Genomic DNA, 21,539 nt, shown 5'->3' with positions numbered 1-21,539 from the left:
GGCAATCATAATGCTGATGCGGTCCACAATGAAATTGAGTTTGACACCCCTGGTGTAGGATATAGGACATAAGATCTTCTCCCTTTTTTTCCCTCAATGGACATGTAAATATTGGACTGTAAAAGGGGGGTGGAGCCTTAGTATTAGGAGGTGGACTTTAATTTTGAGGGGATTGTTCTCAAAAGTTTTTGGGTGCCATACCTAGAAAAACAAATCCCCTAAGCAAAAGAGAGCATAAAACTCTAATGCCCTGTACACACGATCAGTTCGTCTGATGAAAACGGTCTGATAGATTTTTCCATCAGTTATCCGATGAAGCTGACTGATGATCAGTCGTGCCTACACACAATCATTTAAAAAAACGATCGTGTCAGAACGCGGTGACGTAAAACACAACAACGTACTGAAAATAATGAAGTTCAATGCTTCCAAGCATGCGTCGACTTGATTCTGAGCATGCATGGATTTTTAACCGATGGACGTACCCACAGACGATCGTTTTTTTTCTATAGGTTTTTTATCCATCAGATAATTTTAAAACAAGTTCCTAGTTTTTTGACTGATGGATAAAAAAACGATGGGGCCCACACACGATAGGTTAGTCTGATGAAAACTGTCCATCAGACCGTTTTCATTGTGTGTACGCAGCATTAGCGCTTAGGCTACTTTTCACACTGGGGCTCGTTTAAGCGGCACTTTAGTGCTGTTTATGCGGCCCAAAGATGCTGCTTGCAGGACTCTTTTATAACGTCCCCCAAGTGCACCGCCGTAGTGTAAAAGCACTCGGCCTTTGACATTAGGTCGGCATGGGAGGCAGTTTCCAGGCACTTTACAGGCGCTATTTCTAGCGCTAAAACGCCTGAAAACTGCCTCTGTGTGAAAGGGGTCTTATAGATGGTTGGTTCACCTGTAGATAAAAACAAACTGTGCATCTTTAAATATAGCTGAATAATGCCCTTGCTATAGGTGTAGGTCATTTGCGTACCTCCCGAAGCCTGGCCAAAAAACTCTCAGATGGCAACATCCCATCTTGCCTTGTTGCTAGAACACTCAGCTGTTACTGGTCACTTGTATTACAAAGCTCCCAACTATCCCTGATTTGGAGCAATGTCCCTCTGTCCCTCATTTGTCCCTCATTTTGGTCAGATCTATATAGATGTATAAAAAAAATTCACTTTTTATCTATCAAAAAGTGTTTCCCACTGCTAAACCTTTCATCTGATTTCTAAATTGCTGCATTTGTAAATTCCAAAAGCCAATATAAAGGAATAGTAGTGGTTAAAAAAAAGCACTTGTGGGTTTATCCAATCTTGTTTTTTGTGCAATTCTCCCTTAACTACTTAAGACCAGGCCACTTTTTGCGATTCAGCACTGCGTCGCTTTAACTGACAATTGCGTGGACGTACGACGTTGCTCCCAAACAAAATTGACGTCATTTTTCCCCCCCACAAATAGATCTTTCTTTTGGTGGTATGTGATCACCTCTGCGGTTTTAATTGTTTGCGCTATAAACAAAAATAGTGACAATTTTGAAAAAAAATGCTATTTATTTATCGTACACCACGGGACACAGAGCCATAATCATTACATAATGGGGTTGTATGGTCACCAGAGGTGATTGGACACTGGCACAACCAATCCGAGACTGTTCCCCTCCATATAACCCCTCCCATCAGGGAAGTACCTCAGTTTTTTCGCCAGTGTCTAAGGTGTGGACGCATGGAGTGTATGCTAAGGAAAGCTCGGACAAAAAGACCCCCTGGGTACTAAAGAGAGTTATGCCTTTTGGGTCCATCCAAGACGCTAAATTATTACACCAAAACTGGATGGGATCCGGGCCCCATGCATGAGGCATCGCCTGTAATGTCTCTCTTTGCAGGACTGGGCTCTGAGTTCCAGCACTTTCGATATAGCAGCTAAAAGTCCTGGTCAGAGTCTTTTACAAGGCCCAGGGAAGAGGTCTCCTTTAAATAGGAACCCATATCCCTGAAGGTTGGCACACAAAGCCAGCTGAGATGGGTTAAGATTGGTACTGTCTGTAAATTCAGCAGTTAAATCTGCGGCGGGGATAAAGGTAAGAGAAAAAGGAGCCTAAGATTTTGAGTTTGGCGTCTTCTCGTTTTTGGCCACTGCAGGAAGTAAAGAGCTGAGTTTTCTCACCTCACTCTGTACAGTGTCAGAGCCACAGGACAAGCACACTTGATCTGCAATGACGGCCACCGCTCCTCCCCTCCCCTCCAAGAAACGCTGGTAAGAAGTCCAGGAAAGCAGGGGGAAGCTATCTATGCTCCCAGGCAGCCACCATGATGCCCTAGGTCGCTCACTCGTGCGCACGGGGCGCACTTTATCGGGTGGGGGCGGAAGTGGAGGAGAGTAAGGCTGGGAGCGCGCGCGGGCACGCCACTCTTGAAAGATGGCGCCCAAACTAGGACCATAAAGCATCCAGAAGGCCAGCAGCTCTTCCCTTGAGACACGGCAGCATTTCTTTTGGGGACATGTAAGCTCTATGTGGTTGGTGGGGCACTACCAAAGAGAGACACCTACTCTATGCATGAAACTGTGTGTTTAAATTGCATACTTGATGTAGATTGCTAAACTGAGCACAGTAGTATATGCATTTTTGTACCTTGGCTTGTTGCTTGGAAAGATGTCTTCCCTTAGGGTTCAGGAACTAAGAGCAAGAAAGCAACGCCGCCTGAGACATGCCTGCTTGGTATCTTCCTCCCCTGTAAGCCTTGATTTGCCTATCAGGAGTTTCTCCAGTGGCACCTGGGCTTGCATATGTCACTGATGACACTTTTGCTGCAGCCATGGAAAGATTAGAAGAGAAGATCGCTACATTAATCGCAAAGTCCTCACAAAAGGACAAAAAGCGAAGCAGATCTCCTTCGGTGGCTTTAGATCCCCTTTCAGAAAGATCTGAGGAGAAGGATGAGGATGAGGTAATACCTGCAGAGGGCAGGGATGAGGAGTCGGACAGATCAGGGATATCAGAGGAACCCTTTTCTGCTTCCCTGATGCTAAAATCGCAGGTGCAATGTCATGCTGAAACAGTGCATACTGCATTCAGGTTGCCCTCTTCGGAGTTAACTGAATCACCTGTCTCCTCCCTAGGCTCATTAAAATCTCTGCAGAGTGCATGCTATTTTCCAGTTCATCCGTTATTAAAAAAGCTAATTTACGCAGACTGGTTACATCCAGACAAGCGTTTCTCTCCTCCAAAGAAGTTTGACATTCTTTATCCTATGGAGGAAGAATTTACCAAGAAGTGGAGTTTGCCTTCGGTAGATGCAGCTATATCTTGTGTAAATAAAAACCTGACTTGTCCAGTGGATGACGTACAGGTGTTTAAGGACCCTTCATAAAAGAAGTTGGAATCCTTATTGAAATCTTTCTTCCTGCTGGCATCTGGGATGAGTTATCTCCAGAACAGGTCAAAATGTGGGAAAATTTGCCTAAAGCCTTATGTTTTACAATAGATGCTATGAGAGATTCAATCCAGCAAGCATCTCGTCTTACACTCCAGTTGGTGCATATGGGCAGAATCCTTTGGTTAAAACATTGGTCTGCAGAGGCACCATGCAAAAAGCTTCTAGCGAGTTTCCCCTTTCATGGCGAATGCCTCTTTTGGGAAAATATGGAGAAATATATCCAAAAGATATCGAGTGGAAAGAAGAAAAACAAGCAACCTTGTTTTAAACGTTCTCTCTCCCCGGCTCCTGGTAAAACTACCTCCAGCCAGTGGCGCCGGCGTTTTCAGCCAGCCACAAAAACTATGGAAGACCAGGTCCAGAAAAACCAGAAGCAGTGGGGTTCAAAGGCTAGCAAGCAAAACCCCAAAGCCTCTGCATGAAGAGGTGCCCCCGCTCGGCCGAGTGGGGGGGCGGCTTTGTCAGTTTTCAGCGGCATGGTAGACAGAAATCCAGGACAAATGGGTAGCATCCACAGTATCCCTAAGGTACAAGCTGGAATTTCGAGAGATCCCATCTTCTCAGTTCCGAAGCTCTAGGCTCTCCAAAGATCCTCTAAAAAGAGCATCCTTTTTCAAAGTATTGGATCACTTGCTGTCCCAAGGGGTGATCACAGAAGTACCCTTAAAGGAGCAAGGCTCAGGTTTTTATTCAAACCTCTTTGTGATCCCAAAACCAAACAGAGACGTCAGTCCCATTCTGGATCTAAGATCTCTTAATCAGTTTCTGAACATTCGCCATTTCCTAATGGAAACTATTCGATCAGTGGTCGCCACCCTACAAGGTGGAGAATTCATGGCATCTATAGACATCAAGGACGCATATTTACATGTACCTATCTATCCCGCTCACCAAAAGTTCTTAAGGTTTGCGGTAGAAGATCGCCACTTTAAGTTTGTGGCTCTACCCTTTGGTGTGGCTACCGCACCCCGGGTATTTACAAAGGTACTGGCTCCGCTGTTGGGAAATCTCAGAGCACAAGGCATAACAATAACAGCCTATCTAGATGATCTACTTGTGATAGATCAGTCAGTGGCAGGATTAGATCACGCTGTGATCACCACTATAAGATACCTGGAGCATTTAGGATGGATTGTAAACCTACAAAAATCCTCGCTACAAGCCCAAAGAAGGGTAGAGTATCTGGGCATGATCATAGATACAGCCCAAAGCTGGGTATTTCTACCAGAGTCAAAGATCAAGTCGCTAAGGAACCTGATCCACAAGGTCAAGGCTAAGAAGAGACCGTCTATTTGCCTTTGCATGAGGCTATTAGGGAAGATGGTAGCCTCCTTCGAGGCCGTCCCTTAAGCCCAGTTTCATTCAAGACTACTTCAAGGCAATACTTTAGCTGCCTGGAACAGAAAGATTCAAGCTCTGGATTTACCCATGCGCCTGTCTTCACAGGTGCGCCAAGACTTCAGTTGGTGGTTAAAAACCAAGAACTTGAGGAAGGGAAGATCCTTTCTCCCAATCACCTGGAAGGTGGTGTCTACAGATGCCAGTCTAATGGGCTGGGGAGCTGTGTTGGAAGAAGCTTCAGCCCAAGGAACCTGAGCCAAGACCAAAAGGAGCCTGCCCATCAACATACTGGAAATACGGGCAGTATACTTAGCCCTCAGAACCTGGACAGAGAGCTTACAGGGCCACCCAGTCCGGATTCAATCTGACAACGCAACAGCTGTAGCTTGCATCAATCACCAGGGAGGCACCCGCAGTCAGCGCACTCAGAAGGAGGTGAATCATATTTTAACATGGGCAGAAGAACATGTTCCTTGTCTCTCTGCAATTTTCATTCCAGGGGTTGAGAACTGGCAAGCAGAGTCGCCAGCAGCTATTACCAGGGGAGTGGTCTCTCCACCCCAAAATCTTTCAGGCCATCTGCCAGAGATGGGGGACCCCAGATGTAGACCTGCTAGCTTCCAGGTTCAACAGGAAGTTGGACAACTTTGTGTCCAGGACAAGAGATCCTCTGGCCTACTTATCGGATTCTCTAATAATTCCGTGGAATCAGTTTTCACTGATCTATGCGTTTCCTCCAATCACCCTATTACTAAGGCTACTTTGCAGGATCAAGAGGGAAAGAATTCCTGTAATCTTGGTGGCTCCAGATTGGTCCAGAAGACCTTGGTATGCCGAGATAATAAAGATGGTGGTAGGAACACCTTGGAAGCTTCCGCTTCAGCACGACCTGCTGTCGCAAAGGACCAGTGATCCATCCTTCCTTACAAACGCTAAGTTTGCCGGTTTGGCTGCTGAGACCCACATTCTGAGGAAGAGAGGTATCTCAGGTCCAGTGCTTTCTACACGTATTAATGCCAGAAAGCCAGCTTCCAGACTTATTTATTATAGAGTCTGGAAAGCATATGTTTCATGGTGTGAAACTAACAAATTAAATCCTCAAAGATATAACTAGGATTATTGCCTTTTGCCAGCTAGGAGTGGATATGAAATTAGCCCTTAGTAGCATTATGGGTCAAATATCTGCTTCTTTCAAAGACCGCTGGCATCTCTTTCCCTAGTTCGGGCTTGTTCAAGGGGTACTGCGGATCAATCCGCCAGTCAAATCTCCCTTATGCCCATGGGATCTGAATTTAGTACTGTCAGTGTTGCAGAAGCAACCTTTTGAACCTATTCACCAGATTCCGCTGATCCTTTTAAGCAGAAAACTGGCATTCTTGATTGCTATCTATTCGGCTAGAAGAGTATCTGAATTAGCAGTGCTTTCTTGTAAAAAGCCTTATTTAATTTGTAATAAGTACAGTTGTATTACGACGCCATCCTGCCTTTTTACCTAAGGTGGTGTCGGCTTTTTATTTAAATCAGGACATTGTCCTGCCTTCTTTTTTTCCGGATCTGTAGACCGCAGAGGAAAGATCTTTGCACTCTCTAGATCCAGTGAGAGCAATAAAGGTGTATCTGCAGGCAACCTCTCAGATACGCAAGACAGATGTTTTGTTTATTTTGCCAGATGGTCCCAAGAAGGGACAAGCGGCATCAAGATCCACTATCTCAAGGTGGATTCGACAAACTATTATTCAAGCCTATGGTTTAAAATCAGAACTCCTCCTTTTTCTGTTAGGGTGCACTATACCAGGGCGATAAGTGCTTCATGGGCAGTGCACCACCAGGCTTCGTTGGCTCAGATCTGTAAAGCTGCAACTTGGTCTTCAGTCCACACATTTTTCAGATTTTATCAGATAGGTGTGAAAGGACATGAGGATGCCACCTTTGGGCGAAGTGTGCAGCAGGCTGCAGTATAGAGTTTCTTGTTTGTGGCGGCCTGCTTGATCTGTGTCTCCCCCCCTTCATATAGGGCATTTTTTGGGACGTCCCATTATGTAATGATTATGGCTCTTTGTCCCGTGGTCTACGATAAAGACAATAGGATTTTTTTAACAGCTTACCTGTAAAATCCTTTTCTTGGAGTACACCACAGGACACAGATGTCCCCCCTTCTTATGGGAAACCTTATTGCTTTGCTACAAAACTGAGGTACTTCCCTGATGGGAGGGGTTATATGGAGGGGAACTGTCTCTGATTGGTTGTGCCAGTGTCCAATCACCTCTGGTGACCATACAACCCCATTATGTAGTGATTATGGCTCTGTGTCCCGTGGTGTACTCCAAGAAAAGGATTTTACAGGTAAGCTGGTAAATCCTATTTTTTGCTATAATAAATATCCCCAAAAAATATATAAAAAAACATTTTTTTCCTCCGTTTAGGCTGATACATATTCTTCTACATATTTTTTTGTAAAAAAATCGCAATAAGCGTTTATTGATAGGTTTGCACAAAAGTTATAGCGTCTACAAAATAAGGGATAGTTTTATGGCATTTTTATTAATATATATATTTTTTTTTTACGAGTAATTGCGGCGATCAGCAATTTTTATCGTGACTGTGACATTATGGCAGGCACATCGGACACTTGACACCATTTTGGGACCATTGTCATTTTTACAGCGATCAGTGCTATAAAAATGTACTGATTACTGTAAAAATTACACTGGCAGTGAAGGGGTTAACGTGTAGGGGGTGCTGAAGGGGTTAAGTGTGTCCTAGGGATTGATTCTAACTGTTAGGGGGCATGGCTATGAGTGACACGTCAATGATCGCTGTTCCCGATGAGAGGGAACAGACGATCAGTGACATGTCACTAGGAAGAACGGGGAGATGTTGTGTTTACACTGACATCTCCCCGTTCTTCAGCTCTGTGACCCGAGTGTGGGACACCGGCGGACATCGAAATTAAAGGGGATGTGTATATATACGCCCATTTGCCCAGCCGTGCCATTCTGTCGACGTATAAGTTTGTGCGGCGGTCGGGAAGTGGTTAAGGGAGTGTGGCAAGGGGTGTATCCTATGCCTGCATACTTTTACTGATAGGTGTCCCTCATTCCCATCTCAAAAAGTTGGGAGGTATGCTATTATCACATGTGTGGTCCACTATCTCTACTCGCTGAGCTCAGGGTTCCTGCATCAGGGAAGAGAGAGCACAAGGTTATAAAATGGCTGAGCGTGTCTTAGCCACGTTCTAGCAACAAGGTGGGACGGGATGATGTCATTTCTGGATATTTTTTAGCCAGACTTCAGGAGGTACAGTATGTAAATGGCCTACACTTATGGCCATGGCAGTATTTTTCTTGGTTTAAAGCTCAGTTTGTTTTTTTATCTACAGGTGACCCTTCTCTGCATAGTCAGGATTTTGGTAAAGGTATACTGTACTAACCCTTTTAATTGGCACTCTTTTTTGCAATCAAAGAATGAAGGTTCAAAATAAAAATAATTTAATAATAAAAAAAAAATTGATTTGGGTTACCAGTTCCCAGTTCAGAGTAATCCAATATATTTGTATAAAAGATATCTTATATTTTTAATGAGTAAAACTGAGTAAAAACACCTTTTTGTTGTCTTGGTGGGGGAGATTCACCCTCTTTGTACCAGTGGCAATTGCCACCAGATCAGAATTTGTTTTCCAATAGGCCCATTCGACAGAAGTGGATGGTTAGATCCACTTCTGTTGAGCGGGAGCAGCAACACATGGATTCCAATTTGTCTGGTCCCTGCTAAACCAGCTTAATTTTGATCCATTTACGACCAGCTTTAGTCTCATTTTACGTAGATTTCCTCTCGGTTCCTGTTTTATGTCTCCAGAACCAGGGGATGATTTTTTCCTGTGGGATACACACAACCTAAAAAATTGACCAGTTACACCCTTCCAAAACGGCAAAAGCTCATTTAAAACAAAACTTTTTGGCTTTAGATTTACTTGAAATCGTTATTTAGCAGACATCTCATTTTCAGTTTTTCTTTCTTCTGCAGTTCAGGATTGTGAGCCTCCATACACTATTACAGATGGATCATTTAGCCCTGAAAAGGATGAATATGTATACCAAGACTCTGTAACATATCGGTGCAATGAAATAAAATTTGCACTTATTGGACAACCTTCTGTTTTTTGCACCGCTTATGGAAATTGGAGTTCTGATGCCCCTAAGTGTGTTGGTAAGTACATGTCATTTTTTTTACATGGTATTTTCATTTTCACAAAAAGTTTTAAGTTTTTACCAATTAATCATAAATTTTCAGATCTCACTAAGTACTGTAGTTACTGCATTTTACAACATAATTGTGTTGTCGCAAGATCATTAAAGGGGATTGGTAATAAATGTACATTTTTGATTTAGGAGTATTTGAAGCCTAATTTGTACAGTTGTACAGGCTTCTGTCTGTACTAAAATTGATTTCACTGCACAGCAATCTTCTCACAGTTGCAAATAGAGCTCCAGCAAGTCAGAGCCTGCTTCATTTACTGGCTGTAGGAGATCCATCATCATCTCTTTCCGCCCTTCCCTGGCCTGACCGTTTCATTTATTGAATTTCAGTTTTTATTCATGAAGGCTCAGCATCACATGTGGGCATTACCTAAGGCAGTCTGCCTGCCTAAGAATGCCCACACCTGTTGGCTGACACCCACCCATCAAGGCATTTTGATATTTCTATCATTTTCCCCCAAGAGCCAAGTCACTACTTTCATCAGGGCTGTGGGCTCATGAGAGGAGTATAAAGGCAAGGTGCTATGATATTTTAGGTAATCTATGCAATCCTGATGTCCCTTCCTACCAGCTATGCTCTGTCTGCATTATATATGGAACCACAGGGACCCAGTGATTGTCATTGGGTCTAAATAAAAGAGGAACTGCAGTCTGCTCATTAAATTTGTAATAAAAACATCTTTGCCATTCTGAAGCTTCCCTTCAACCACCTTGCATATTATTTTATACATACTGCAATTCTGTACTTGCCAAATACGCTGCAGAAATCTCCCTCCACCGAGTCTGGCGGCAACCATTTTAACTGTGGGCAGCTGAAGCTGCAGCCTGTTTACTTGCTGGATTTCTGGAGGCACACCTCCAGCTCTGCAGCCATGCAGCTCTTATTGGCCCTCTTATGACTTACCCCCCCACCCCCTTCCTGGCAAACTCTCACAAGAGGGGGGAGAGAGAGCTGTGTATGATGCCATAGGCCTAGTCTTTTTACCAGACAAGAAACAGGAAGTGACTTTGGCGACTCTATACGCCCCCAATGAGCATCAGGACAATTTTATTACAGTCACCTTAAATAGGCTCATGGAGTTCACGGAAAGACAGCTAATTTTAGGCGGGGACTTTAATGTCCCCTCGATCCCCTCCTCGGACACATCTTCTGGTCACTCCTCGGTTCGGCCAACACACAGAAAACGCATAGCTAATTCCCTCCACAAAGCTCAACTGATTCACATATGGCGTTTACAGCATCCGGGAGAGCGTGATTATACGTTCTACTCTGCACCGCACAAACTCTACACTAGAATATACTTTTTTTCTGATTTCCCACAACCAACTGCATTCCGTGTCAGAATCCTCTATTGGCCATATCACCTGGTCAGACCACACCCTTATCTCCCTCAAGTATACGCTCTCTGGGGGACTCTCGGTCGGATCAAGCTTTTGGCGTCTGAACGAGAGCCTCCTACAGATCCCAGAGGTTCTGGCAGAGGCGACTAGAGAATTAACCCTATACTTCCAAGAAAACAATACTCAGGATTGCAACCCTGGCTCCCTTTGGGAGGCCCACAAAATAGCCCTCCTAGTATCCAGCTAGTATTGGTAGGTGGACCTTCTTTATTCTCAACAGCTGGACCATGGAGAATTGGTTTCTCTTCACCCATAGGGGGTGTGTTTTTTTTCACAGATGGGGGCACTGGATATGGACCTTCTGGCTTCCAGGTTCAACAACAAACTGGAGCAGATTTGTTTTCAGAATCAAGGATTCTCTACTCTTTGCAGTGGATGCTCTGAAGACTCTTAGTAGACCCTCCCAGATCATCTGGATCTTCTGTCCACGGGTCGGTCTACCATTCTCCTTGTCAGCTTTAATGCATGGTTGTTAATGCCCAAGTACTGAAGGACAGGGCCTGTCAGATTTGTCATACCTACTCTCTTGAGTTTTAGGAAGTTGACATGCAAAGTCTTCCCTCACACTTGAAAAGCATACTTTGCTTGGTGTGAGGCAAGAGTGTTGAAACAGAGGAAGTTCTGTCTGTTCTCCTGTTTGCGCTGGACCAACATTTGGCTTTGAGTACCATCAAATATCAAATCTCAGCTTTGGCTGTTCTTTAAAGTGGAGGTCCACCCAAAAAAATACACCAAAATTCGACAAAAAAAATTTGAAAAAAATATGTTTTTACTTACCAGAAATTGCGGTTGCGAGGCGGATCTTCCTAATCTGCGAGACTCGTGCATGCACAGTAGGAAACGGGCAGTGAAGCCGCAAGCCTCCACTGCCTGTTTCCCTTAGTGAGGATGGAGGCGCCGGGACCTGCCACGATCGAGGGATCGGCCTCTGGAGCCGATATCGCGGGTGCCTAGGAGAGGTAAGTGTCCTTATTAAAAGTCAGTAGCTACAGTGTTTGCAGCTGCTGACTTTAAAAAAAAAAAATTGCGGGTTGAACCCCGCTTTAAGTGACCTCTCACTCTTTAGTAAATGCCTAGCTTTCCTCTCACTCCTTAGTGAAGACCTTCCCCAGTGACTCCTTGGAATCTCAGCCTAGCACTGTTGGTCCTTCAGAGACATTCCTTTTGAGTCTATAAGAAATATTCCTTGGTCTACCCTTTCTCACAAAGTTATGTTTCCCATTGCCATCACTTCTGTGAGGAGAGTCTGAGTTGGTTGCCTTAACCCATTCCTGTGCAACATAGGAAAAAACAGTGCCGATCCTGACCTCCCTGGTGCCTTAAGAAAAATGACATGGCACATTAAAAATGAGAAGTGGGGGGCGCTGACGACAGTGACATATCACATTAAGGAAAGATGAGAAGCGGGGGGAGGGGGTGTTCTGCTGTTGGAAATTACATCTTACATTAAATTGAGAAGCGGGGGGTGCTGACTTCTTACCTCTTCTCCCATTCAGCCAGCGAGTTGAGGGTGCGAAAATGACTTCTCACCAGGCAGGGCCCTTCGCAGCTTTGCAGGGCCCTTAGCGCCTTGCATAGTGAGCCTATAGGGCGGATCGGCCCTGGGAACAAGTATGTTTTGAGGCTTCATCTTTTCTTCTCAAGGTGATTCTTTTTAATTTAAAGTACCGGTAGTAAATTCACATCAATAAATTCCTTTTTATAATCCTACTTTTTTATGACCAAAGTAAGTGCAGCGTGGCATGTTTTTTCAAAATTAACATTGCTATCTGGCTGTTTTAAAAGGTGCTTCTTTGCAGTCACATGGTCTCTTCTCCTTGCTGATCACAGGGGGTACATTGGGAGGGGCAGATATTCCCTTCTGACATATGTGAGATACATCAGGAGAGGAATCTTTGCTCTGTGCTTATGCCAGGAGGGGAGGAGTGGGGCAGGGAGCGATGGGAGATAAACTTGCTGCAAAGAGAGCAGGATGATGGAAAAACTAAAACTGACTGCAGGATCCAGGTATTATACAACATGGATATTGCTAAATTACATAGCAAGATCACAATGTAGTTTTATCCTGCTTAAAAGAGACAGGAACTTGATTTGTTTTCTTTTTTTTTTTAAGTTTACAGACACTTTAACCAGGACAAAGTTCTACTGTTTCTCTGTCCTGATCCTAAACATTCTAAGAAGGGTTGGTTGAACTGGATGGACTTGTGTCTTTTTTTTTTTTTTTTTTAACCACATAAATCTTACATAGTTATATAGTTAACTACTTGCTGACCAGCCGCGGCTGTGCAAATTGCCATTATTGTAGGTCGGCTGCTTTAAGAAGCTATAAGGGGGCGCGTGCGTCGCCAATGCACTTGTCCACCGGCCACCCATGGTCGCTCCACAGAGAGCCAGAATGGGGATCTGTGTATGTAAACAAACATACCCCTGTTCTGACAGGGGAGTAGAGAGAGATCTGCTGTTCCTAGTGATCAGGAACAGCAATCTCTCTCCTCCTCCAGTCAGTACACTCCCCGCACAGTTAGAAACCCATCCCTAGGGAACACTTAACCCCTTTATCGCCCCCTAGTGCCCCCTTCCCTGCCAGTGCCATTTATACAGTAATTGGTGACTATTTTTTTAGCTCTGATCGCTGTATAGATGTCACTGGTCCCAAAAAAGTGTCAAAAGTGTCCGATCTGTCCGCCGCAATGTTGCAGTCCTGCTAAAAATTTCAGATCACCACCATTACTAGTACAAAAATAAAAATGCCATAAACCTATCCCCTATTTTGTAGACGCTATAACTTTTGCGCAAACCAATCAAAAGACAGCTCTATTTGTGGGTAAAAAAGGACATACATTTTGTTTGTGTACAACGTCGCATGACCGCGCAATTGTCAGTTATGCCTGAATGTAGCACAATCTGTTTTCTCTCAGCTACAGCTCCCTTTCAACAGTTGGACTCTTGTTCATTAAGGTCCCCATAAGGGACAGCCTCCTTCTCATTCCACTATCGCTAGGTAGATTAGATTTCACTAGATCAGGAGTGTCAAACTTCCATCCTCCCACCTCTGCCTCTACAGCCCCCCCCCCCCCCCCCAAAAAAAACTCTCCCATCTGTGCTCTTTCCTACCTGGCCCAGCTCTGGTACTTCCCTGTGTATGAGGATCTCAGTGTTCAGCACCCCAAGTCCTCAAATAGCCTGCTCTCAGGCTGCAACCCGCTGGATAAAAAAATACATAGCAGACGGAGCTGTCAGGAACCTCCGACACTGACGGGCCAACCGCGCATTCGCTCAGCTCGGAAACAGCTGCGCTGCTAGAGGTACAGAGGAGGAGAATGAGCGAGAGATGTTACCTTGGAGATCGGCTGGCCGTGCATGCACTTGCACAAAGCCGGCGCCGCTTGCGTGATGGAGGATGTTTACTCTTGTTGCCTGGGACACAAAAGAGGTGGCGGCTGCCAGCCGTTGTGCGGTCCCCATGGCAAGGCCTGGCAGGCCGTATCTGGCCCGGGGGCCTTGTGTTTGCCACCTGTGCACTATATAGATGCTGAAAAGTCCATGAAGCATTGTTTCTCATATTCGCATAGCTGCCATCTGATCTTTTGTTTGTTAAGTTTGTTGACATTTGAGTTTTGCCAGGTGTATCTTCAGGCCTCAGCTTATCTTGGCTTCAGTCATAATATTCTTCTGGCAGCTCTGGTAACTTATTGTGGTGTGCATGTTGTGTTTTTTTTTTTTTTTTTTTTTTTTTTTTTTAATATGATTCGTGCCTTGCTTGTAAACATTTTTTCTTGGAGTACGTTATAAGACACAAGTCCCTTCCCTCTATTCTTATGGTCCACGCTATCATTGCTTACTACAAAATAGAGGCATGAATTTTATACTGGGCTGCCCTTAAATCTTTGTACAATCTCCTGAAGGCAGCAACTTAAAGCAGATTTCTACCCACATTTTAAATTTTGCACTCCCACATTTGTGAACACTGTACCATCGAACACTTTTTGTTCCCCCCTGTAATGTATGTTCCTTATTTTAAAGTCGAAAGCTCTGCTTCCGCTGTACCTCGCTGCGTTGAGGTACGTCATTTCCGCCCGCGCAATGGCTCCTGGGAATTGAATGTCATCAATCCCAGGAGTCAATGGGCAGCCTCCGCTTCTAGTTCCAAAGCCACGATTTGTACACATTACGCATGCACGAGATCGGGAGGTGTATGCTGGGTAGTCAGCAGCGCCATATCCTGGAAGGAGGAACAAGTGGGCTTCAGATGCCCACATGAGATCTCACTCGCCAGGGACAGCTGAGTTAAAAAAGAAAGAAAAGGTGAGAAAACTTATATGTATTACTAATACCGTAAAATTTAAAGTGCCCCCATCCCCGCGAGCTAGCATGCAGAAGCAAACGCATACGTATGTCGCGCCCACATATGCAACCGCCGCTCAATCCACACATGTGATGTATTGCCGCAAACGTTGGTGCGAGACCGATAATTCTATTCCAAGACCGCCTCTGTAACTCCACCGCTGCAGTATCACGTGGTGACGTGGCGAGTCCCATAAGTGAAGTTCAAGCTGGCAGGGTGACAAACACGAGTAGTGTCCCGCTGCCACCAAGAAGAAGACAAAGACAGGCCCGTTGTGCCCATAGTGCCCTTCCTGCAGAATTTGCCTATCCTGATTGGGTCCCCACCACTTCTGCAGAACCCGCACTTCCCCAAATTCACTGGCCAACCCGGTATTCAGGTGGAAACAGCTGATTTTACGTCACTTGATTTTTGTTCGCTGTTTTTCACGGAAGATCTCTATAGATCTATTGTGGACCAGAGTAATTTATATACTGGTAATCCCCAGTCCGTCCTTGCCAGACAATGGAATCCACTTACGGTTTCCAAATTTAAAACCTTTCTGGGCCTTTGCCTCAACATGGGCATACATCAATTTCCAAAGTTGCTGACTTATTGGTCCACATGACTATATGCCCGTGTTCTCTGCTTCCATGGCCAGGAAACGATACGAGGCGATCCTGCGGTTCTTGCATTTCAATGAAAATTTACTTTGTCGTCCACGTGGAGACCCTGAATACGACCGGCTATACAAAATTCGGCCCCTCATAAACCACTTCAACAAAAGTTTTGCAGCCTTGTATACTCCCCATCAAGTTGTCTGCGTTTGATGACTCCCTAATTACATTTTCTGGCCACTTGTCTTTCAAGCAGTATCTTCCCAACAAGCGTGCCAGATACGGGGTCAAGCTCTATAAGCTCTGTGACAGGGAACCAGGCTATACATGGGGCTTTATGGTATATGAGGGAAAAGATAGGTAGAGCCGAAGGACTGCCCAGGTTACATAGGGAGCGCTGACAAGATTGTGTGGGACTTGGTGTCACCCTTATTCGGAAAGGGGTACCACTTGTATGTGGACAATTATTACACGAGCGTGCCACTTTTTAGTCACTTGTTTGATCATCAGATTGGAGCATGTGGCACTGTGCGACCTAATCGCCAGGGCTTTCCCCAGCGGCTTGTAGATTCCCGTCTTAGGCTGGGGGAGAGAGCCTGCTCAAGGTGTAATAATTTGCTTGCTGTGAAGTGGCGGGACAATAAGAATGTTTTCGTTCTTACCACCCTTCATGCAGACACGACAGTCCAAATTCGTACGGCCGCTGGCGTGTGGAGAAACCCCTCTGTGTCCACCAATATAACAAAAATATGGGAGGGGTGGACCTCAACGACCAGTTGTTGGCGCTGTATCATATTGCCCATAAGGCGAGACGCTCGTACAAAAAAGTGTCTCTGTACTTATTTCAATCGGCTTCACTGAATGCTCATGTCATATACAGAGCTTCAGGACGGACTGGATCCTTCCTTCAATTCCAGGATGAGATCATCTTAGAACTCCTGTATCCAGGCGGTTCTACACCTCACCATTCCCAACCAAATGCAGTAAGCCGACATGAGAGGCATTTTCCGTATGTCCTCGAGAGTACCCCTACACAACGAGCCCCCCAAAGAAGACGTTGTGTCTGTAGCAAGCAGGGATATAGGCGTGACACCCGTTATTATTGTCCCCGCTGTCCTGACAATCCTGGTCTTTGCATTGGGAAATGTTTTGATTGCACGAGTGAAGTTTTAGCGTAGTGCATTTCACAGGCTAGGCAAACTTACACAGGGTCTCCCAAGATGCCATCGCATTTTAAGAGACCCAAACCTGGAATCGAAAAGTTGAGCAGTTACAGTTACAAAAAATAGTAAAAAAAAAAAACGTAAAAAAGAAAAACACAAAAAAAAATAGTTGTCGTTTTATTGTTCTCTCTCTCTCTATTCTCTCTCTATTGTTCTGCTCTTTTTTACTGTATTCTATTCTGCAATGTTTTATTGTTGTTGTTATGTTTTATCATGTTGCTTTTCAGGTATGTAATTTACTTTACTGTTTTAGGTACGCCATTCAGCTGTTTCGCGGATTTGTTTATCTTGACAGCAACAGCGTTTGCTCCCACGATATATAAAGCCACGACTCCAGTGCTGTAGGAGGTGATTTCACCACCATAGTATTTAACGTAATGTCTAAATAGATTATGTTTGCTGAACCCATGTTTGATGTTCCCCACATGTTCAGACAAACGTACATGTAAGGCTCTTTTTGTCTGTCCAATGTACTGTTTAGAACATGGACACTGTATTAAATACACAACACACTCAGTAGAGCATGTAACAATGGACTCTATATTATAGGATTTATTTGTCTGAGTCGATTGAAAGGTTTCACATTTCCGCCCTCTAAAGGAGTTTGGCAAATTTAAAATTTTCTACAAGGAAAGAAACCTTTCATGGTTTGAAAAAAGGAGATGGTTCTAGGGGGGTCTTTTACATTAGGAGCAATACTATGACGTAGAGGAGGTGCCCCTCTGTAGATAACCACAGGTCTATCTGGAATGGCTGGGCCAAGGATCTTATCATTCTTTAATATAATCCAATGTTTATTAAAAATCTTTCTGACCGAAAAGTGTTGATTGGAATATCCTGTCACCATGGAGCAACCAAATTTGTAATCTGGTGCTTGATTAGCCCTTCTCCGTCCTTTTAGCATAAGTTCTCTATCCATATTACCAACATTTTCAATAGTCAAATCAATCTCCTTCTCAGTGTAGCCTTTATCTTAAAATCTTAATTTAAAAACCTGAGGTTGTTGGTAGTCCGAGATGGCAGTGCAATTTCGCCTGATGCGCTGAAATTGACCATTGGGGACTGCTTTGAGCCAAGAGGCATTATGGCAACTGGTTAGGGGGATGTAAGCGTTGCGATCAGTCTCCTTAATGTATGTGGTGGTGGTCAATCGACCATCTTTAACAATGATATTAAGATCCAAAAAATAGATCTGGGATTGACTTGCCTCATACTGTAAGGAGATACCCCTATTTTGATTAAGCTTAAAGGGGTTGTAAAGGTTCGTTTTTTTTTTTTTTTTCTAAATAGGTTCCTTTAAGCTAGTGCATTGTTGGTTCACTTACCTTTTCCTTCGATTTCCCTTCTAAATTTTTTTTTTCTTTGTTGTCTTTGTCTGAATTTCTCACTAAGTAACAGTAAGCTGTTCAGTAAGTTGTTCTGGCTGACTAAACACCTCTCTGATGATGGTCTCAAGTTTACCGAGGAGAAACGGGAAGTGAGAAATTCAGACAAAAAAAAACATTTAGAAGGGAAATCGAAGTAAAAGTTAAGTGAACCAACAATGCACTAGCTTAAAGGAACCTATTTAGAAAATAAAAAACGAACCTTTGCAACCCCTTTAGAAAAAAGGCCTCAAGAGAGGGGTAGGTCTTCTCCAAAGACGTAACTCCCTTGGAGGTTTGACATCAATTACCTCACTTTCCCAACGGGCCATGAATACATTCGCTAAACTGGGCACGAATTTTGCGTCCATTGCAACACCACAGGTTTGTAAAAATAAATTAGCTCCAAACGAAAAATAATTTTGGCTTGTAGCGAACACCCAAAGTTTTAAAATAAAATCTTTCTGTACTAATGGCAAGGAGTGATCTTGCTTAAGATTAAGATTTGACCGCTTCCTGGCTGTGTTGGTGTGATATGACAGTATAGAGAGAGGCCACATCGGCGGTCGCCAATATGCAGCTTTCTCTCCATCCGCAATCTATTAATAGGTTGATAACTTGTGTCGTGTCGTGTCGTGTCTTTCAAATAAGAGGGAGTCACAACAACAAGAGGTTGGTTTGGAAAGACTCTTATGGATTTTAGGTAGATAATACATAACTGGTACCCTCGGCGTCGAGGGCACCAAGTATGCCTTCTCTTTTTTGTACAAAATACCTAATTGAAATCCATCATTAATTAGAGGCAGAAGCACTCTCTTAAGCCCTGTACACACGGGCAAAAATCTCGTCAGGAAAAAAACGTTGTTTTCCCAGACGAGATTCTTGGCAAGAATCTCTTGCCGCCCGAGTGTACAGACTTTCCTTTCAAAAGAACCGCGGTTCTCTTGAAAGGAAAAAACACGGTGAAGTCATCGCGTACGACGAGCATACGCTCGTCACATTCGATGCAGTCGCCACCATCTTGCTGCACCCTACCTATGCCTAGGAAGCTACAGCGTATTCGTCGAAGTAATTTCGACTATGCGCGGGTTTCCACGGCGACAGGTAAGTAAACACTCCCGGGTTTCTTGGCAGGAACCTAATTTTGTGTACGTCACACTGTCTGATAAGAGCCTATTCATCTCTTCTAAGTAGTTGCTTTTGTTTAGAATAACGACACCACCGCCTTTATCTGCAGGGCGTATGACAATGTCATTACACCCGCAGATCTGCTTCAAATTGTGTTGAAAATAATTTTTACTTCTAAATCTCTGTTTCACGAGCAACCAAGTCTTTGACTACCATCTCTCTGAAAACTTGTTAAGATGGGGCCACAAAGCCTCGAGAATTGAACAACGAAGCATTAGAAAAATTAGTGTGTCTAATCTGAACAAAATATTTCCTTCTACAGCTCTATTATGAGTTAAAGGACTAGCTCCTTGATTTGTGCTCTGAGATGAATTAATAGACACCGCATTAGCTATAGTTCTTTGAGATACAGGAGTGGAAACCAACTGGCTCTGGTTACCCATCGGGTTCAAAAGAAAATGTCTCTCAATGTTCATCTTGTGGATGAACTTATGGACATCTATAAATGTCTCAAATTTATTGAGTCTACGGGAGGGTGCAAATTTAAGTCCTTGACTGAGAACACCTTGTTCGCCTTGGGATAGTCTAACTGAACTTAAATTAAAAATGCCACTGATAATTAGTGGCCCAGATTCAGGTAGAATCGCGCAATATTTGCGTGGGCAAAGAGCAAAAATTTTTCTCTGCGCCCACGCAAATATTGCGCTGTAAATCCGTAAATTGCGCGGGCGCTATGCTAATTAGCCCTGCGTAAGGGCGCCTAATGTAAATGATCCCGCCGGGGGCGGGAATCATTTAAATTAGGCGCGCTCCCGCGCCGAGCGAACAGCGCATGCTCCGTCGGGAAACTTTCCCGACGTGCATTGCGGCAAATGACGTCGCAAGGACGTCATTTGCTTCTAAGTGAACGTGAATGGCGTCCAGCGCCATTCACGGTTCACTTACGTAAACGACGTAAAATTTGAACGTCGCGAGCGGGAAGCGCAGCTATACTTTAGCATTGGTTGCGCCTGCTATTAGCAGGAGCAGCCTTATGCTAAAGTCGCCGTACGGAAACTCCGTACCTTGCGTGCGCAGGGCCCGCGCAACTTTTGTGAATCGGTGGTAGTATGCAATTTGCATACTATACGCCGATCACAATGGCCGCGCCCCCTAGCGGCCAACGCAAGAATGCAGCCTGGGATGTGAAGGCATAAGGAGGCTTATGTCTGTCACATCCTAGGCTGCAGTCGGTGTAACGAGGTTCCTGAATCAGGAGCACTCGTTACACCGGAGCAAGTAAGCCCTTGCGCCGCGCAACCTATGGTTGCGCGGGCGCAAGTGCTTCTTGAATCTGGGCCAGTGTTTTCTTTTCTTTGGACCTGACTCCCCCCCCCCCCCCCCCTCTCTGATGCCTCTCTTTCTTCGTATCCCCTTTTGGGTCTGATGTTGCCCAAGGGAAAAAAACTAGGTTGTTCCATTCTATCGAAATTAAGAGGGGACTCATGATGCTAATCTCTTTGCCTTATTGGATGATCATTATATTGATTAGGATGTCTCGTGATGACATAATCTACCCCATAGTTATCGTCCTGATAGTATAAAAGAGGAGCAAATCTATTTTGAAGGGGAATGTCATTACCTCTCGTAGTCTGTCTATTAGGTCCCACTCCATACTGGTTTATATGATCTCTGGTGTCTTCCCTATAGTCCCTTTGTTTCTGCTAGTTAAAATCATTTCTATAGGAGCAAAGTCACCTCTCGTGAAATTATTACCATTCTGTCGGTTCTGATGGGAAACACCCGGTTAACGATAATAATTACCATCATTTTTATTTTTATTGTTATATTTCGGTTTAACAGAAATATATCCTTTTATAGCTTTCCGAGAAGGCCTGACCTCTCTGTCCATTCACATTATTTCCTCTAGTTTGTGATTAAGATGGTAAAGTCATATTAGGAAAACAGAGAGGAGGTGGCTGTGGTAGAAGGGTGGGGGGTATGGTCATTCCCTCATTTACCATAGGTTCATCAACTTTGACCTGCCACTTAAAGACCACTTTGTTGGAATAATCCGCAAAATCACGGTTATATTTTTTCTTCCTTTAAATTTGATTGTTATCTTCTTTTTCAAGAAAGAGTCATAAATGATCTGATTTATGTTCATAAACATCCTGGTCTTTAAGTGGATGTAACTTATCTTTCACCAAAGTGATTTCCTCATTGAGAGACCTAAGTTTATTAAGTTTCTTACTTCATTTTTTTCTCTACTATTTTTTTGGATCTATAATTTATTGATGTATTTCACTCATTGGGTTATTTGTAGGGGTGCAACGGATCGTCATTGATCCGAACCGAAAAAGATTGATCCGAACCGCACACACGTGATTCGAGGATTGTTTTCTAAAATAAAAAAAAAATAATAATAATTTGCGCATGTTCAGTCCACACACAGCGTGGTCATGGCGAATGGAG

General features: G+C 44.1%; 1 protein-coding gene across 1 annotated transcript in view; it reads left to right on the top strand.

Annotated features, from left to right (window-relative positions):
• The window catches only part of LOC120928430 (membrane cofactor protein-like), a 122,735-nt gene that overhangs the window by 54,170 nt on the left and 47,026 nt on the right, over window positions 1–21,539 (top strand). The window contains exon 5 of the mRNA XM_040339536.1: window positions 8,796–8,978. Coding sequence (XP_040195470.1) covers window positions 8,796–8,978 — 183 coding nt within the window. The remainder of the gene's footprint in view (window positions 1–8,795; window positions 8,979–21,539) is intronic.

This window comes from Rana temporaria, chromosome 2, assembly GCF_905171775.1.
Source record: "Rana temporaria chromosome 2, aRanTem1.1, whole genome shotgun sequence".
Taxonomy (NCBI): Eukaryota; Metazoa; Chordata; class Amphibia; order Anura; family Ranidae; genus Rana; species Rana temporaria.
Note: the sequence above shows the minus strand (reverse complement) of the source record. Positions and strands in the feature narration are given on the sequence as shown.